The sequence below is a fragment of the Entelurus aequoreus genome, linkage group LG10, assembly GCF_033978785.1.
Source record: "Entelurus aequoreus isolate RoL-2023_Sb linkage group LG10, RoL_Eaeq_v1.1, whole genome shotgun sequence".
NCBI classification, from domain to species: Eukaryota; Metazoa; Chordata; class Actinopteri; order Syngnathiformes; family Syngnathidae; genus Entelurus; species Entelurus aequoreus.
The window spans coordinates 60,307,131-60,324,025 of NC_084740.1; the positions used below are offsets into that span (position 1 = coordinate 60,307,131).

General features: G+C 39.0%; 1 protein-coding gene across 2 annotated transcripts in view; it reads left to right on the plus strand.

Moving 5' to 3' along the window:
* The window catches only part of tmem266 (transmembrane protein 266), an 80,957-nt gene that overhangs the window by 10,005 nt on the left and 54,057 nt on the right, over nt 1-16,895 (plus strand). For both annotated transcript variants that reach the window (XM_062061311.1, XM_062061310.1), the window contains exons 3-4: nt 294-393; nt 8,870-9,058. In XM_062061311.1, the coding sequence (XP_061917295.1) occupies nt 380-393; nt 8,870-9,058 (203 nt within the window). In that variant the 5' untranslated portion in view covers nt 294-379. The remainder of the gene's footprint in view (nt 1-293; nt 394-8,869; nt 9,059-16,895) is intronic.

A 16,895-nucleotide genomic window follows, 5' to 3' on the forward strand; every position in this document is an offset into this window, starting at 1 on the left:
CGTAAGCATCCTTCCACACTTGCTATGCAAGAGGTGTGACCATCTTCAGCCCCCCTGATTCACAGAGCGGAGCGTATATTAAAGGAGATTTAAAATCCATTACAGTTTAGTGCTCCCTGGGAAAATAGTTAAACAGAGCATGCAGGCAAAGGTTAGAGGAGAGACCCACCAGGAAGTAGAAGTGTTTAAAAAAATTAAGTGTAACTGATAAATCTGTGAATGTCAGTTTATTTATCACAGTTTGTGTATATTCCTGTTCTAATGTCATTGTCTTCTGTATTTTGCTGCACAAGGTGTGGAAGGAGCCAGTGCACTGCTGTGGTGAATAGACATTGTGGCTGATTTAGTGTAAACGTCCACTATTCCGAAGCCTCTCAACATGAGCAACCACCAGTAAGTATGCCAAACACATCTCTTGTATAGAAGAGGCTGTGAAATCCTCAATCTTTATTGACAAACACGCCATCTCATGCATAAAGGCATCTCAGCGTGGCGGGAAATGATTAGCTCAATGGGACCTGCGTATTCTCCTGTGAAGGGACTTTGGGCCTCATCTACAGTGGAACATCTCCGCTATCTCCTGTCTCCGCTGGCACCTTTTAGCATTCATGAGGGATGCTCACTTGTCACTTGTCTTATTAATAATTACTCCTGTGTGTGTGTGGTCCCCCAGACAAGCCCTGCATTCTGATAACAGCCAAGCTTGGTGCTAAGAGAAGGGAGAAAGAAGAGGGAGGCTGCAGCAGCGTAGAGTGGGGAACGTAGTTGGGAGGTGGGGGGAAGTGAATCCAGAGTGGGTTCAGTCAGCTGTGTTCTCTGGTTAAAGGCACAGGGTGCTGAGTACAGTTAGAAACTCAAAGTCAGCACAGTGGCCAATCAGCCCTAAGTAGATAATAGCGGGAAGGTGATGAGGACTGTTTACAAGCGTGATTCAGTGTAGCCCAAAGCGAATGAGGCGACAGATGGAAATCTCTCACGTGGAGAAAGGTCTTTGGAGTTTTTTCACCCTGACTACCTTTGAGAAGATGCCTGACTTTGCTGTAGCATTTATGTAGTGGAAATAGGGTTGGACAGTATACCGCAGTGTTTCCCATAAACTGCCAAGATACCTGTGGCGGTGGGGGCGTAGCTATGGTCGTGGTCACCATGACATCATCGAGTAATTTGCATAATTTACTACAATTATATGATTTTCTCTAAAAAGGCTAAAAAATGTATACTTACTAATTAATAATAACAGTTTTGTTTTAAACGTCCATCCATCCATCCATCCATTTTACAATATAATTACAACACTTTATGTACATATTTATATACAAATTTGAGCAATAAGTTATTCACTGAAATATATTTATTAATTGTGGTTCTTACAAAAAATATATCTTGTAAAATATAAAAGCTAAAATGTCTCTTAAAGCTCTGCCCCTTTAATTAGTGCATACTAAATAATTTAACTTTAGCCTACTACTACAACCATATTATTTACCAGCAACATAAAGTGAAACAGAGGCAGAGGTGTCCTGCCACAGTCAGTAACAAATAAACAGAAAACAGTAGTGGTCAAATACAAATAAGGCAACAAGAGAAGTATCCTACACTTCTCTTTTGTAAAGTAAATCTGAACAGCCTATATGAGCATCTACATCAACTAAATGATTTGCCTGAGAAGCTGGACAGGACAAAAAAAAAAAAAGTTTTTTTTTTTTATTTGTGGCGGACGTAATTCTTTCGTGGCGGGCCGCCACAAATAAATGAATGTGTGGGAAAGACTGTACCGGTACTAGTATAGTATCGCAGTACTAATTAATCAAAAATGGTACTATACCGTATTTTTCGGATTATAAATCACAGTTTTTTTCATAGTTTAGCCGTGGGTGTGACATATACTCCGGAGCGATTTATGTGTGAAATTATTAACACATTACCGTAAAATATCAAATATTATTATTTATCTAATTCACGGACGAGACGAAGCAAATGTCAGCAATCGTCACTCACACGTCAGCAATCGCCACACACACACCTCAACCAATAAGAATTCGGCGGGGGAGAGTCATGGCAGAAGTGCATTGTGGGTCAAAGGATGCTAACTGCTATATGCTACTGCCGTAGCTATTAAAATGGATCATATCAACATTGGCGGTAACTTATAAAAACTGAGAATGGCTGAACAAAAATGGCACCGAAAAGGAAATCATCGATAGCAGCGCATACCAGGAGCGACAACGAGGAAGAAGATTTCAGGGGATTTAGCGATTAGGAGTGACAGATTGTTTGGTAAACGTATAGCATGTTCTATATGTTATAGTTATTTGAATGACTCTTACCATAATATGTTACGTTAACATACCAGTTGGTTATTTATGCCTCATATAACGTACACTTATTCAGCCTGTTGTTCACTATTCTTTAGACATTTTAAATTGCCTTTCAAATGTCTATTCTTGGTGTTGGATTTTATCAAATAAATTTCCCCCAAAAATGCGACTTATACTCGAGTGCGACATATATATGTTTTTTTCCTTCTTTATTATGCATTTTCGGCCGGTGCGACGTATACTCCGGAGCGATTTATAATCCGAAAAATACCGTACTCTGTTTGAAAAGTACCAGTTCGCCATATTTTTTTTTACAGGCATGACGGCGTGTCGTCGTCACATTGCTGGTTTTATGAGCAGAGGAGCATGTTTGGCAGCGCGCAATAACGGAGTACTTACAAGCAGACACAGTGTGTAGACAGAAAAGGGAGAATGGACGCATTTTGGCTTAAAAAGTAAAGATAAAGGTGAAGTTATAACACTGAAACACCCTCAGGAAGAGGTGCTTTAAAACATGGCTAGCTAGTCAGCGGCTAATGTCCATCCGCAGTCTGCAGTGTTTTAGCTACTTCTAAATCACTAATCCTGGCCTCCATGGCGACAAATAAAGAAAGTTTCTTACATGTATCATTATCACTGGAGGACGAGGAATAGCTAAACATGCTTCACTACACACCGTAGGAGGATACAAAAGCTCACTGCGTAACAATGTAAACAAATGCCATGGGTGGATCTACACCTGACATCCACTGTAATGATACCAAGTACAGGAGCCTATCTAGTCGATATGACTATGATTACATTGATATTTTTTATCGTCACAAAACCTTTTTCTCTTTTTAAAACTTATATTATGTTTATAAACTCAGGAAATATGTCCCTGGACACATTAGGACTTTGAATATGACCAATGTATGACCCTGTAACTACTTGGCATTGGATTGATACCTAAATTTGTGGTATCATCCAAAACTAATGTGAAGTATCAAACAACAGAATAATAAGGGATTATTACATTTTAACAGAAGTGTGGATAGAACATGTTGAAACAGAAAATAAGCAGATATTACTACTCAGTGGCCTAGTGGTTAGAGTATCCGCCCTGTGATCGGTAGTTTGTGAGTTCAAACCCCGGCCGAGTCATACCAAAGACTATAAAAATTGGACCCATTACCTCCCTGCTTGGCACTCAGCATCAAGGGTTGGAATTGGGGGTTAAATATCCAAAAATGATTCCTGGGCGTGGCACCGCTGCTGCCCACTACTCTCCTCACCTCCCAGGGGGTGAACAAGGGGATGGGTCAAATGTGGAGGACACATTTCACCACACCTAGTGTGTGTGTGACAATCATTGGTACTTTAACTTTAATATTAACAGTAAATGAAGTGGATTAATAATACATTTTTACAGTTTGTCCTTTATAATGTGTAGAAAATAATAGGTGTATAAATGACACAATATGTTACTGCATACGTCAGCAGCCTAATTAGGAGTCTTTGTTTGTTTACTTACTACTAAAAGACAAGTTGTCTAGTATGTTCACTATTTTATTTAAAGACAGAATTGTTCTTTGATTGCAATAATAAACATATGTTTAATGTACCCTAAGATTTTTTGCTAAAATAAAGCCAATAATGCCATTTTTTGTGGTCCCCTTTATTTAGAAAACTATCAAAGTATTGAAATACATATTGGTACCGGTACCAAAATATTGGTATTGAGACAACCCTAAGTGGAAACAGTGGGAGGTTTTTTTATCCTTATTACATATTTCACGCAATTTGTAACACACATCAGTGCATTGCCTTGGATTTGTCAGAAAACATCTAACATGGCCTCCCATGTCATGGAATCGGATGTAGATCATTGTGACGATCCAAAGCATACCACATCAAGAGTATAACATGATGGAGGCAGTGTTACGACATGTGCATGTATGGCGGTTAATGGAGCAAGTTCACTTGTTTATTGATGATGAGACCGCGGACAGAATGACTTCAAAAGGGTATTCATTATACATTTACTATTTACATATACAGTACGTGTATTGTGGTTGTAATTTGCAGTGTGTAAAACTGTACCGTTTGCATTTTAGTTAGAGCTAACAGCTTAGTAAGATAATCAAAGTGCTAAAACATAATGCTTTCAGTATGATGCCGTGCAATTTTACGCCACTGTAAAACCAACATTTAAATATTTTAAGATGAAAAGTAGGCCGTTTTGTTCGCATCTGAGTGTGCAAGTGTACCTAATAAAAGTGAGAATATACATATTTGACTCTAAAAATAATTTGTCAAGTACAGTAATATCTCAATTTACAAGCTTAAATTGGTTCAGCGACAGAGCTCTTAACTCAAAACACCACGCATTCATCCATTTTCTACCGTTTGTCCCTCGGGTCACGGGGGTGGCTGGAGCCTATCCCAGCTGCATCCAGGCGGAAGGCGGTGTACACCTTGGACAAGTCGCCACCTCATCGCAGGGCCAACACAGATAGACAACATTCACACTCACATTCACAAACTAGGCCCAATTTAGTGTTGCCGATCAACCTACCCCCAGGTGCATGTCTTTAGAGGTGGGAGGAGCCTATTCCCATGTGCATGTCTTTGGAGGTGGGAGGAAGCCAAAGTACCGGAGGGAACCCACACAGTCACGGGGAGAACATACAAACTCCAACTCAAAACACTTGTATCTCAAATCAACATCTCCCATTGAAATAAATTAAAATCAATTAAGTTGGTGCATCAAAATTTAAATATGTAACATTCCTTTTATATAAGCAATATTGCATAAAAACAATGCAGTAACAAAGTTGTTTTATGAAGTACAATACAGTATTTATCTTGGAGAGTGGATCTCTTTGATATCTCCCTCCAGCTGCTTTTCCATATTTTCATGGATAAATGTCCGGCGTTTAGTTATTACTTTCACATTCTTGGGTGACGGTATCGACTAATGCCGCTTCAGTTTGCTGCAGACAAGCAGTGATGTGCTCGAATTGCTTCACCCAAGTACGCTTGGTCATGTTTTTGAGGATTCCTTTTTGTTTTGTAGTTCAAAGACTATCATCCATTTCTTCTTCTCAGCACTGTCCACTTTTTTTTTTATATCCATTGCAATTCTGTGGAAGTTTTTGCAGTTCAAGTGGAGCACATGTGTAAACCAAAGGACCTTCCAACCTCATGACCCACAGCGGGGATGCTTGTAACTAAATTGTTGTGCTTAAAACATAAAACATAACAATTGGCCGAGAGACAGCTCTTACCTCTAAACACTTATTAGTTTGGGCACTCTTAAGTTGAGATAGCACTTGAATGAACACTTTTTTTGTCAAAGCATAGTGTTAATATCTAAATGTGTGCGTACACTTCAGTGTAGAAGGCCTTAAATAAGAATGTACTTTAGTACCAACGCTTGGTTAATAAAGACGCCCCAAAGAACAACTGCACCAGAGTTGTCAATGCAGTAAATTGTGAAGTAAGTACAGGTCAGAGCGACAAAGCTGTGATCCTACAAAATAATGTACTTTGTGTCAGAGCTTGTATCTGAGCTACTGCCCGGAGAGTCTGACCTGTCCCTCTGTAATGGATTTGGCACATTTGTCTTGGTTTGCTGATGATATCAAGACAGTGAGTTGCTGTGCTCCGTGGGGCAGCCAAGTGTCTGGATACAAACTTATTGTGCACAGTGGCCGGGTTCCAGACAGCTGGCCGGAAATACGGCGTCTGTTAGCTCTGTTAGCATTGATGCTGTCTGTGTCTTAGAACCTCACCTGAAAAGCTAACATTTAAACAAGCGCACTCATAAACTAGGAACTTCTGCCAAAGCTTGAACATGTGTCACTTTTGAAATCCCTTAAAATCAGAATCGGTTTTATTGGCCAAGTATGTTAAACACACAAAGAATTCGACTTGGTAGTCAGCGCTTGTTTTGTTCAATGCAAAAAACAAAGAAAAATGTGACACTGACGAAAGAACACAGTACAGAGGGAAACATTAGAAAACACAAAGGCCATTAAAGGAGCACAGAGCTGATGAAACGAGCTGCCACTTCAGAGATGCTATTTCTACATACAGCTACAAAACCAAAACACAAAGGGGAAAAAAGGAACAATTAATACAAGTTGCGCACATATGATTGCACCATGCATAGACAAAAAACAAACATTAACAAAGCAAAATCTCCATTTCATCATCCACATACGCCGCATCATCATCTGCTGGGTTGGGCGCAGAGTGGCATGAGACAGGAACAGACCCAAGAAAACAACCAAGAGCGTTTACTCCGTCCTAGGCTGCCCACTAGCTCTTGGCCAATGTCCAGTATGCTTGGATGATTAAGAATCCGTCCAGGGAGACCAAAGTGTCCGATACAAGCTCAGCCCAGGCTCCAGGAGGCTCGTCCACCCCCCCACCATCCCTAGCTCCGCAGCCCCATCTCTTCCTCCGCAGCTTGTTCGGTCTCTCCAGGCAAAATGCAGTGTGGCAGAAAGCAAGCCGTTGGTCTCCAGTGCAGAAATGGCCATGGCTCCCAGAGGAAGATCCAAAAGTTCACAAAAAGCAACGAGAGGCCACAAAAGTGCCACCCCTTGTTGCACAGTCTCGAAAGGGCCCCTTTTTGGACGGAAATTGGCAGACGGACACAAGACTTCCTGTTTGTTTTCAAGTATGGCATCTTGAGACTTTTACCTGCGGCCCGTCATGATAGGCGTCTTCAACAATTTTCATGTCGATACTTGAAACTGGTAGGAAGGGCTACTTTTTTACTACTTTTAGAGGTGGCGCGAGAAACATTTTTTAAAATGTCATTTTCGGGACCCCATAAGTATACAATTGTTTGCCAAACCTGACCCACCTGCAAAATTTAGTAAGTTTTTGTGCATGTTAAGGGCCTCAAAAGGCCGTCGAAACGCATCACAGGAATGTCAGGTTCAAACACCGAACTATCTATTACACAAGACAAGAAGAAGGAATCAAGCAGAGACAGAGTTGAATTTTACTCATGAGGAGAAACATATTGGGCTGTACACTCAGTTACAGTACGCTCTAAGGTACAGTCCCACGTGCTCCTCTATTTATTCGGGAGGTCCCTAGTTGACATCACTGAGGCTGCTTCTGAAAGGAGGGGCAATGCAAGCAGCCCCAGTAGACACAATACATGATTATTCAGAATGGAAATGTGCTGACACTCGTGATTTCGCCCTGTCTCTGTTTCGTCTGCGTTGAGGTACTCGATGTCCGTCCTTGGCTGTCAGCAGGCAGGGTCTGGAACCAAACTGCTGACACGAGACAACTCGCAAAGCAAGACCACAAGTTGTGCATTTGCACAGATAGAAAAGTACAACTTCAGCACAATTGATTATAACTATAGCAACGGCCTTTAAGCATAAGAGTTGTGTGATAACTTATACATAATTATTTTAACAAAGAACTCAAAATTCCATCCATAGATCTTTTTCTATACCTTGTTGTGCTGACAGCTATCACATCCAGTTTGTAGCATGTCCTTGTTTGCATCGTTAAAAAGAATCCAAGTGTTGAAATGTGAAGTCTTCTCTCTTCGTGCAGGATGCCATCCAGCCACTGCTGCCTTGTGGTCGTAATGGCTGCTTGACCGCTATCTGATTGGCCACAAATGTGATTTTAATGCACTGAACAGTTTGTCTTTGCCATGACTGATTAGTGTCTAGAAGTGCCAGGTGGATAGATGACACATGCAACTCATTCTACAGGCCAACTGCACCATTGTGAGACAATATAGTTCAAGTGAGCTGTTGATTTATGACAAAGTAACCTTTCAAAGGGTTCATAAAAGCGCTTCTCATCAAAATCCGGTCCAGCAAAGAGAAAAACCTATTTTTCTTTCCAGGCCTGCTTACATTAACCTTTGATCCACCCCCACCACCACCCAAATTTTCAACACCGAGGTGGTACAATGCCAAGCCGATGTCTTTGCCTTGTAACCAATGCCTTTGCCCTATTCACGGTGCCACGCGGGCTGCACTGGGACCAGCGCCAAGACACGTAAGACCCTGCTTGTAGGGTGGCTTCTCCTTGTCCCGTATTGGCTGAGCTTGTTAGAGCACAATCCTCTCTGTGTGTTTACATTTTAAGACCTTTCCTGGTAGATAAAATGACAGCTGACCTTACAAAGAATATGTAGTGAGCAAGGGCAAACATTGTGCCCTTAAATGTCATGTGAAGGAACACATAATATCAGGCTTTATTGCATCTTGTGTCTGAATATGTAATGGTATTGATTTTCCACTTGATCAAACCTATAGACCACCAATTATGTTCTATGAATGAAGGATAATGTTGCTTGGCTCTTTCGATGGCCGTGTCAGTTTTGACCTTCTCTGGTTAGTTTGAGCATCCTTGTATGCGCAGTCAATAGACCAGTTACATACTAAACTAATTCCACGTGTTCATATTTTAAAAGAGGTGAGTAAAAAACATCCTAGTTTTTGGTCGAATATCGGACTTCCGTATCTGTCCTGCATGACCCGGAACTCTAACGCTCTTCCTGTTGTGTGCTTCAATGACAGGCCCCCTACCCAAGCTGCGTCCTCAGAGCTGGAGGTGATCTCTCAGCAGGTGGAGGAGGACAACCAGCGTGTGGCCCCAGTTAAGCTCGTCAGCTTCTCATACAGAGACTTACCTCTGGCTGCCCTAGATGTGTCCCTTGCTGGATCTCAGCTCATTTCAAACCCAGATGAAGATGATAACAGAGAGGGGTATGTTTCTACTTTGTTTCGGTTCTGCTTTTGATGCGCTGCAGTCAGCTGATGTTTGGATTATGTATTAATGAACTGTCACAGTTTCACCAAATCAAGAAACCCTTGCATTTTTAAAGATTTATGAACCTAGATGGCAAACTAACCAAGACCATTCATCTTCCTAAAAGTACTGGAATTATATATGCATTTTAAAGCCAGAAGTCTGTTTGAGATTGCTGTAATAGGCTGAGGTCAAAGCTTCGATCATAGCATTCGTGCACTAGCAGTGTTACGCTCCAACTGTTTCACTAAGTTAGCTCTATCCTGCTTTGATGATTTCTTTCTTTAATTCAATCATCCACTTCAGCTCTCTCCTTGACACTCACTTTCTTCATTACCATTGCTGGAAAAAGCAGACCTGGGCAAAATAGGGCCCGCGGGCCACATGCGGCCCGTTAAGATTTTCAATCCGACCCGCCGGACGTTCTACATAATTTTTTCAGACCTTTAACATCAGACATTATGGAGAACACCTCCCACGCAGTACACTCGGACCTGGCGTAGAGAATGAGCACGTTCAGTGGAAGTCTCAGACTCCCAAAATGCAACAAGGAACGACACAGGAAGTCCTTCATACCGACAGCCATCAGACTGTATAATGCATATGTTCCTTTTTGACTGTACTTAAATGTTTAATAGACTGTATTTATGTTATTCACATGTGAATAATGCTGTATAATAGACTGTATTTATTAGGGCTGGGAATCTTTGGGTGTCCCACGATTCGATTCAGAATCGATTCTTGGGGTCACGATTCGATTCAAAATCGATTTTTTTTTTTTCAATTCAACACGATTCTCAATTCAAAAACGATTTTTTTTATTTTTTTATTTTAATTTTTTTTTTTAATGAAAACAATACACAACAATACCATGATAATGCAATAGAATTTCAAAACCAAACCCAATTTTGGAGTTCTGAACTTGTGATTTCTTGCAGTGTTAAGTGGTAATATTTCACATTTGTCCCAATTGACTTTATACCCTGATAAACAGCCATATTCAGTGATGACATTATTGATATAGTGTAGAGAGGAGTTAACATGTGACAGGTAGAGAATTATGTCATCACAATACATCGATAGCTTATAATACTGAGAGCCAATTTTTATAACATGAATATTATTTTCACTTCTTATTTTTGCAGCTAAGGGTTCAATAACCAAATTAAATAATAATCCAGATGTAGGACATCCCTGTTTTACTCCTCTTTTTAACGAAAAAGGTTCTGAAATATGATTATTGGTTTTGACTGATGCCATGGGCCTTGTATAAAGCATCTTAATCCATTGTATAAAATTATCTCCAAATCCAAATTTACGTAATGTGCAAAACATAAATGAGCAGTTTATGCGGTCGAATGCCTTCTCCGCATCAACAGTACATACTGCTGTGGGATAAGGGAGACTTCTAGCATAGTAAATAACATTAAACAATTTCCTTGTATTGTCTGAAGATAGTCGACCTTCCATGAAGCCAGTTTGGTCAGCATGAATTAATTTTCCTATTACATTTGATAATCGTGTGGCTAAGATTTTTGCCAAGATTCAAAAGTATTGTCTATTCATGGAATACATAGATTTCAGCAGGATCTACCCCAGTCTGCTGACATGCAAGCAGAGTAGTAGTTTTTTGTAAAAAGCTTTTATAATTGTAAAGGACAATGTTTTATCAACTGATTGCAATAATGTACATTTTGTTTAACTATTAAATGAACCAAAAATATGACTTATTTTATCTTTGTGAAAATATTGGACACAGTGTGTTGTCAAGCTTATGAGATGCGATGCAAGTGTAAGCCACTTTAACACTATTGTTCTTTTTTAAAAACATTTTATAAATGTCTAATGATAATGTCAATGACGGATTTTTAATCACTGCTATGTTGAAATTGTAACTAATATTGATACTGTTGTTGATAATATTCATTTTTGTTTCACTACTTTTGGTTTGTTCAGTGTCGTGTTTGTGTCTCCTCTCAATTGCTCTGTTTATTGCAGTTCTGAGTGTTGCTGGGTCGGGTTTGGTTTTGGAATTGGATTGCATTGTTATGGTATTGCTGTGTATTGTTTTGTTGGATTGATTAATTTAAAAAAAACAAAAAAAAACACGATTTTTTAAAAATGAGAATCGATTCTGAATCGCACAACGTGAGAATTGCGATTCGAATTCGAATCGATTTTTTCCCACACCCCTAGTATTTATATTATTCACATGTAAAAATACCTTAATGTTTATTGTCTATTGTGAGCGAACTGTGGTGCTGAATTTCCCCCAGGGATCAATAAAGTACTTTCTATTCTATTCTATTCTATTCTATTCTATTCTATTCTATGAAAACTGTAGCCGCCATTATGATGTGCAGTGCTGTTTTTAAACGACCGTAAGTCTTGAACTATAGAAAATATATCAGGGGTTGAAATCTGCGCTTTTGGGTGATATAGGAGTTATTACGGTAATCTACGTCACGGCAGCTCAAACAAGGAACAAAGCAGAGTGGGTGGGGTTCGTTTTCAGTGTCAGAAACAGATGTGGAAGCACATTTTTACAACAAAGTTCTGCATAAAAGTGATAATATATCATATTGTAGGTGTTTATTACCCTTTGCATTCATATTTTGCTGTCTGTTACATTTTTCTTGTGTTTTGCTTGATTGTAAAAGACACACAACTATGGAGGAGCTGGTCTGGGAAGTAAAACAGGAGCGACGTTCATATGTTGTTGATAGTCAGTGTTTTATTGCTCATAGTTGACATTGTAAATCCTCATTTCTTTATTTTAATGTACATTTTGGGTGTCCCATTCAGTAAAAAAACGTAAAATTCCATTCCGTTTTTTTGAGGTGGTCTGTAATATTTTTTTTAGAACTCTTTCGGACATTGTGACTTTTGGTATTAGTGTTCCTTGAAAAAAGGGACCCAAACACACATACTGCACAGCAGATTTTTACAGCTAAATGTGTATACATCATTTTTACACATGTACACGTTGGCCCCCAGACACATTTTTTCTCTCAATGTGGCCCTCGAGTCAAAATATTTGCCCAGGTCTGATCTAAAGCTATGAGCTAATGCTAGTGAGTAAGACCAGATGTTTTAAGTGGATCTTACAGTGTTTACTATGACATTTGCTACGGCAACTAATGGCGGAAATGCTTCTAACTCACATTTTTGCTTGCAACTTAAAGCATAACAAAAGGCCAGGAGACAGCTCTTATCTCCAAACACTCTTAGGTTGGGGCAATTTGAATGTGCAAAAGCCTAAAATGTAATCACACAATGACTGATGTTGTCTGAAATCTAGCCTGCTATTACTTGTTACTGTATTGTTATTGTCATGTCAGAGTCCACTGAGTCTTGAATTTGGGTGATTTATTTATTGTCACGTCACGCTCTGATGTGTTGGCTCACTTTTGCCTCAGCCAGGGTTGGGTTTCTATTTGTATCAATACCCGTCAGAAGATGAGAAGATTTGTTTCCGTCACAATGTAGCAGAGCCCCGTGGCAGTACTTTTTCTTATCACAGTTATTGGCAGTTAGTAGCCCAGTCACCAAGGAAAGAACACACTCATCCTGGGGCATCCTTTAAGCGGGCACCCCTGGCGCTCCTCTCAGGAAACATGACCCACAATCCTCTGACATCAAATAACAGTATTCGCTTTTTTGCCATTAAGCCCTGGTCTTGACCAAAACCAAAATCATATCATGATTTTTTGTTTTTTCCAAGCACTTCATTTTGGTCTATATAACATAAAATGGTGGTTCTTTGGTCAACATTTTGCATACATTTTGCTCTGAAGACCTATCTTCAAGACACTTTTTGGCTGGCTTTTTAAGCAAATACCGTATTTTCCGTACCACAGGGCGCACCGGATTATAAGGCGCACTGCCGATGAGCGGGTCTATTCAGGTCTTTTTTCATGCAAAAGGCGCATTAAAGGGGTCATATTATGATTTTTTTCTAAATGTAAAAGACTTCCTTGTGGTCTACATCAGTGGTCCCCAACCACCGGGCCGCACAAGAAATAATAGTAATTTATTTATTTAATAAATCAACATAAAAAACACAAGACACACTTGCAATTAGTGCACCAACCCAAAAAACCTCCCTCCCCCATTTACACTCATTCACACTCATTCGCACAAAAGGGTTGTTTCAAGCGTTGACCGGTCCGCAGCTACAAAAAGGTTGGGGACCACTGGTCTACTTAGATGGTGTTTTATAGATCATCTTAAATGATAAATGGGTTATACTTGTATAGCGCTTTTCTACCTTCAAGGTACTCAAAGCGCTTCAAGTCGCTTTCTGACAGTCTCTTCAGGATGCGCCGTTTTGTGGGCGGTCTTATTTACGTGGCTCACCTTCGACAGCGTCTTCTCCCCGTCATCTTTGTTGTAGCTGTGTAGCGTGCAAGGACGGGAGTGGAAGAAGTGTCAAAAAATGTAGCTTACTGTTTTAATGACATTCGGACTTTACTTCAATCAATAACCGAGCAGCATCTCCTCATCCGTGGCTCACTTGTGCAACAACGCCATGAAAAACCGTCCGACCGTAGCGCTCTAATAACTAAAGTTTCTTGGGTGAATAATGTAAACTCACTACACTGGTATGTTTTAGCGCTTTCACGGCGAGTTTACTGACAGATATAAGTAAGAACTTTACACTACTTTATATTAGAAATGGCAACAGCGGAGGATGAATGTCACATAACAAGAAGATAGAGAAAAAGAAGCTTAGCGACTACAGTGTACACGGACTACAAATTTTCAGGACTTATGCAGATCCAAAATACAGATCAGCAGGTACCACAAAGTAAGAAAAGTTGCTTTTGCATAATATTATGAAACAAAAGCGCAGTACAATCCATCATGCGGTGTGGCTTCATAGCTTACCAAAGTCATACTAAAACATTCTGATAGATTTTTCAGCGCCGTGTGTAATGTCCTATATTTTCAATGGAACATATAAAATGTTGGTGTTGTTTACTTGAGTCATATTGCAGTCTACACGTATCGCTTATGTGTGACTGCCATCATATTGCAGTCTACACGTATTTCTTATGTGTGACTGCCATCTACTGGTCACATTTATCATTTTACCACATAACCAAATAGCTTTGAGGTCGGTAAGCACAACCAAAATTATTCTGTACATTAGGCGGACCGGGTTATAAGGCGCACTGTTGAGTTTTGAGAAAATGAAAGGATTTTAAGTCAACTTATAGTCCGAAAAATACGGTGGTGTTAAGAGGCAGAGTTGTACGATGCAAATGAAGCCCTCCTTAGGTCTGTGGTTAAAGCAGGATTAATCTTTGCACATACTTGGAGCGATTTCCTCACAGTTGAAGGCACATTGACATGAATCATAAAAGTTAAATGAAAGGCACTTTTTATTTCGGATTAGTCTGAAAGTTTGTGTAGGGACTTGTGCTGGTTGAAGCGCACAGAGCATTTTCCTTCATAACACAGACGGTTTCATATACATTTAAATTGGCTGACTCACGCAAGGATGTTTGAAGACATTTCTACCATATATGGTCACACTTGAACAGAATGTCACAATTGAACAAAATTTCAAACGGAAGGATGGCCATGTGGTTTTATACATATCTCTGCAATGCCTCCACGGTTTGATTTGACATTTTTGGGACTCATGCAGATCCTAAATACAAATAAGCAGGTGCCATCAGGTAAAAAAGTTGGTTTTGCATAATAGGGCCCCTTTAAATCTACTCCACAACCCTTTCCTGTGGCGGTCGGACACATGGTTATGTATGGAGATATTTACAGATTGGAATTACCACTTTTTAGGTCAAAGTTATGCAAAGACAGACATGTCATTGCCGTCATGCACATGCACACTTTGTGGAGGAATAACCGGACAATATCCCTCACCAATTGTAACACTCTAAGTCAGTAGTCTCCAACGCGGTGCCCACGGGCACCAGGTAGCCCGTAAGGACCAGATGAGTAGCCCGCTGGCCTGTTCTAAAAATAGCTCAAATAGCAGCACTTACCAGTGAGCTGCCTCTATTTTTTAAATTGTATTTATTTACTAGCAAGCTGGTCTCGCTTTGCCCGACATTTTTAATTCTAAGAGAGACAAAACTCAAATAGAATTTGGAAATCCAAGAAAATATTTTAAAGACTTGGTCTTCACTTGTTTAAATAAATTCATTAATTTTTTTACTTTGCTTCTTATAACTTTCAGAAAGACAATTTTAGAGAAAAAAATACAACCTTAAAAATGACTTTAGGATTTTTAAACACATATACCTTTTTACCTTTTAAATTCCTTCCTCTTCTTTCCTGACAATTTAAATCAATGTTCAAGTAAATTTATTTTTTTTATTGTAAAGAATAATAAATACATTTTAATTTAATTCTACATTTTAGCTTCTGTTTTTTCGACGAAGAATATTTGTGAAATATTTCTTCAAACTTATTATGATTAAAATTCAAAAAAATTATTCTGGCAAATCTAGAAAATCTGTAGAATCAAATTTTAATCTTATTTCAAAGTCTTTTGAATTTTTTTTTTTTTATTTTGTTCTGGAAAATCTAGAATAAATAATGATTTGTCTTTGTTAGAAATATAGCTTGGTCCAATTTGTTATATATTCTAACAAAGTGCAGATTGGATGTTAACCTATTTAAAACATGTCATCAAAATTCTAAAATTAATCTTAATCAGGAAAAATTACTAATGATGTTCCATAAAAAAATTTTTTAAAATATTTTCAAAAAGATTCGAATTAGCTAGTTTTTCTCTTCTTTTTTTTCGGTTGAATTTTGAATTTTAAAGAGTCGAAATTGAAGATAAACTATGTTTCAAAATTTAATTGTCATTTTTTTCGTGTTTTCTCCTCTTTTAAACCGTTCAATTAAGTGTAAATATCATTAATTATTAATAATAACAGAGAGTTAAAGGTAAATTGAGCAAATTGGCTATTTCTGGCAATTTATTTAAGTGTGTATCAAACTGGTAGCCCTTCGCATTAATCAGTACCCAAGAAGTAGCTCTTGGTTCAAAAAGGTTGGTGACCCCTGCTCTAAGTGATGTTTACATTGCATCGGATTAATGACACAGCATGCTTTTGAATGTACCGGTATTCAAATTCTTCTAGCAATGTATGGGACATTTTCAGTAACAGGAAGTGCTAATCTTTCCATGACAGAATGGTTTCTTCTGTAATTTACATTCCAGACATGCTTTGTTACCATGCCAGATTCCTTGTTTGGGTCTAAGTGTTTCCTATAGGTATATAGGAAGGTATATAGTATTGCGTTGGACACATAGCAAAAAATATGCTTATAAATGAAATCCTCGTGTTGATAGCAAGATATCAGTTATAGCAGTATGCTGATGAAATGGCTGATTATGTGTGGTTTTAGCTTGAATATTACATGGCTCGACCTTGCTTTGGTTTTGTATCTCATTCCGCTTGAAATGCAGCAGAAGAATACACACCAAAGAAGCACATTTAGTCTTGCACGGCAGCTTCGCAGTGCTCTTCATCAGGAGACGTGGGCGATGATGTGGGAGGTGGATGTTCTTGCGGACCACATGGGGCACAAGCAGTACTTGTAGATTCTGTGCAGTGGTGAGCTGGATGGAATTATTAATAGACTTTTAATGCACCATGCACTGCAGGTTCAAGATGTGAGAAAAATAATTATTGTCTTCATGAATTTGAAGCAAGACTGCATACTGTGAAGCATTGTCATCGTAGTAAATACATCCACTGACTTTTTTTTATTAGTCTGACAGATAAAAGGATTTGGAAAATGTCATAT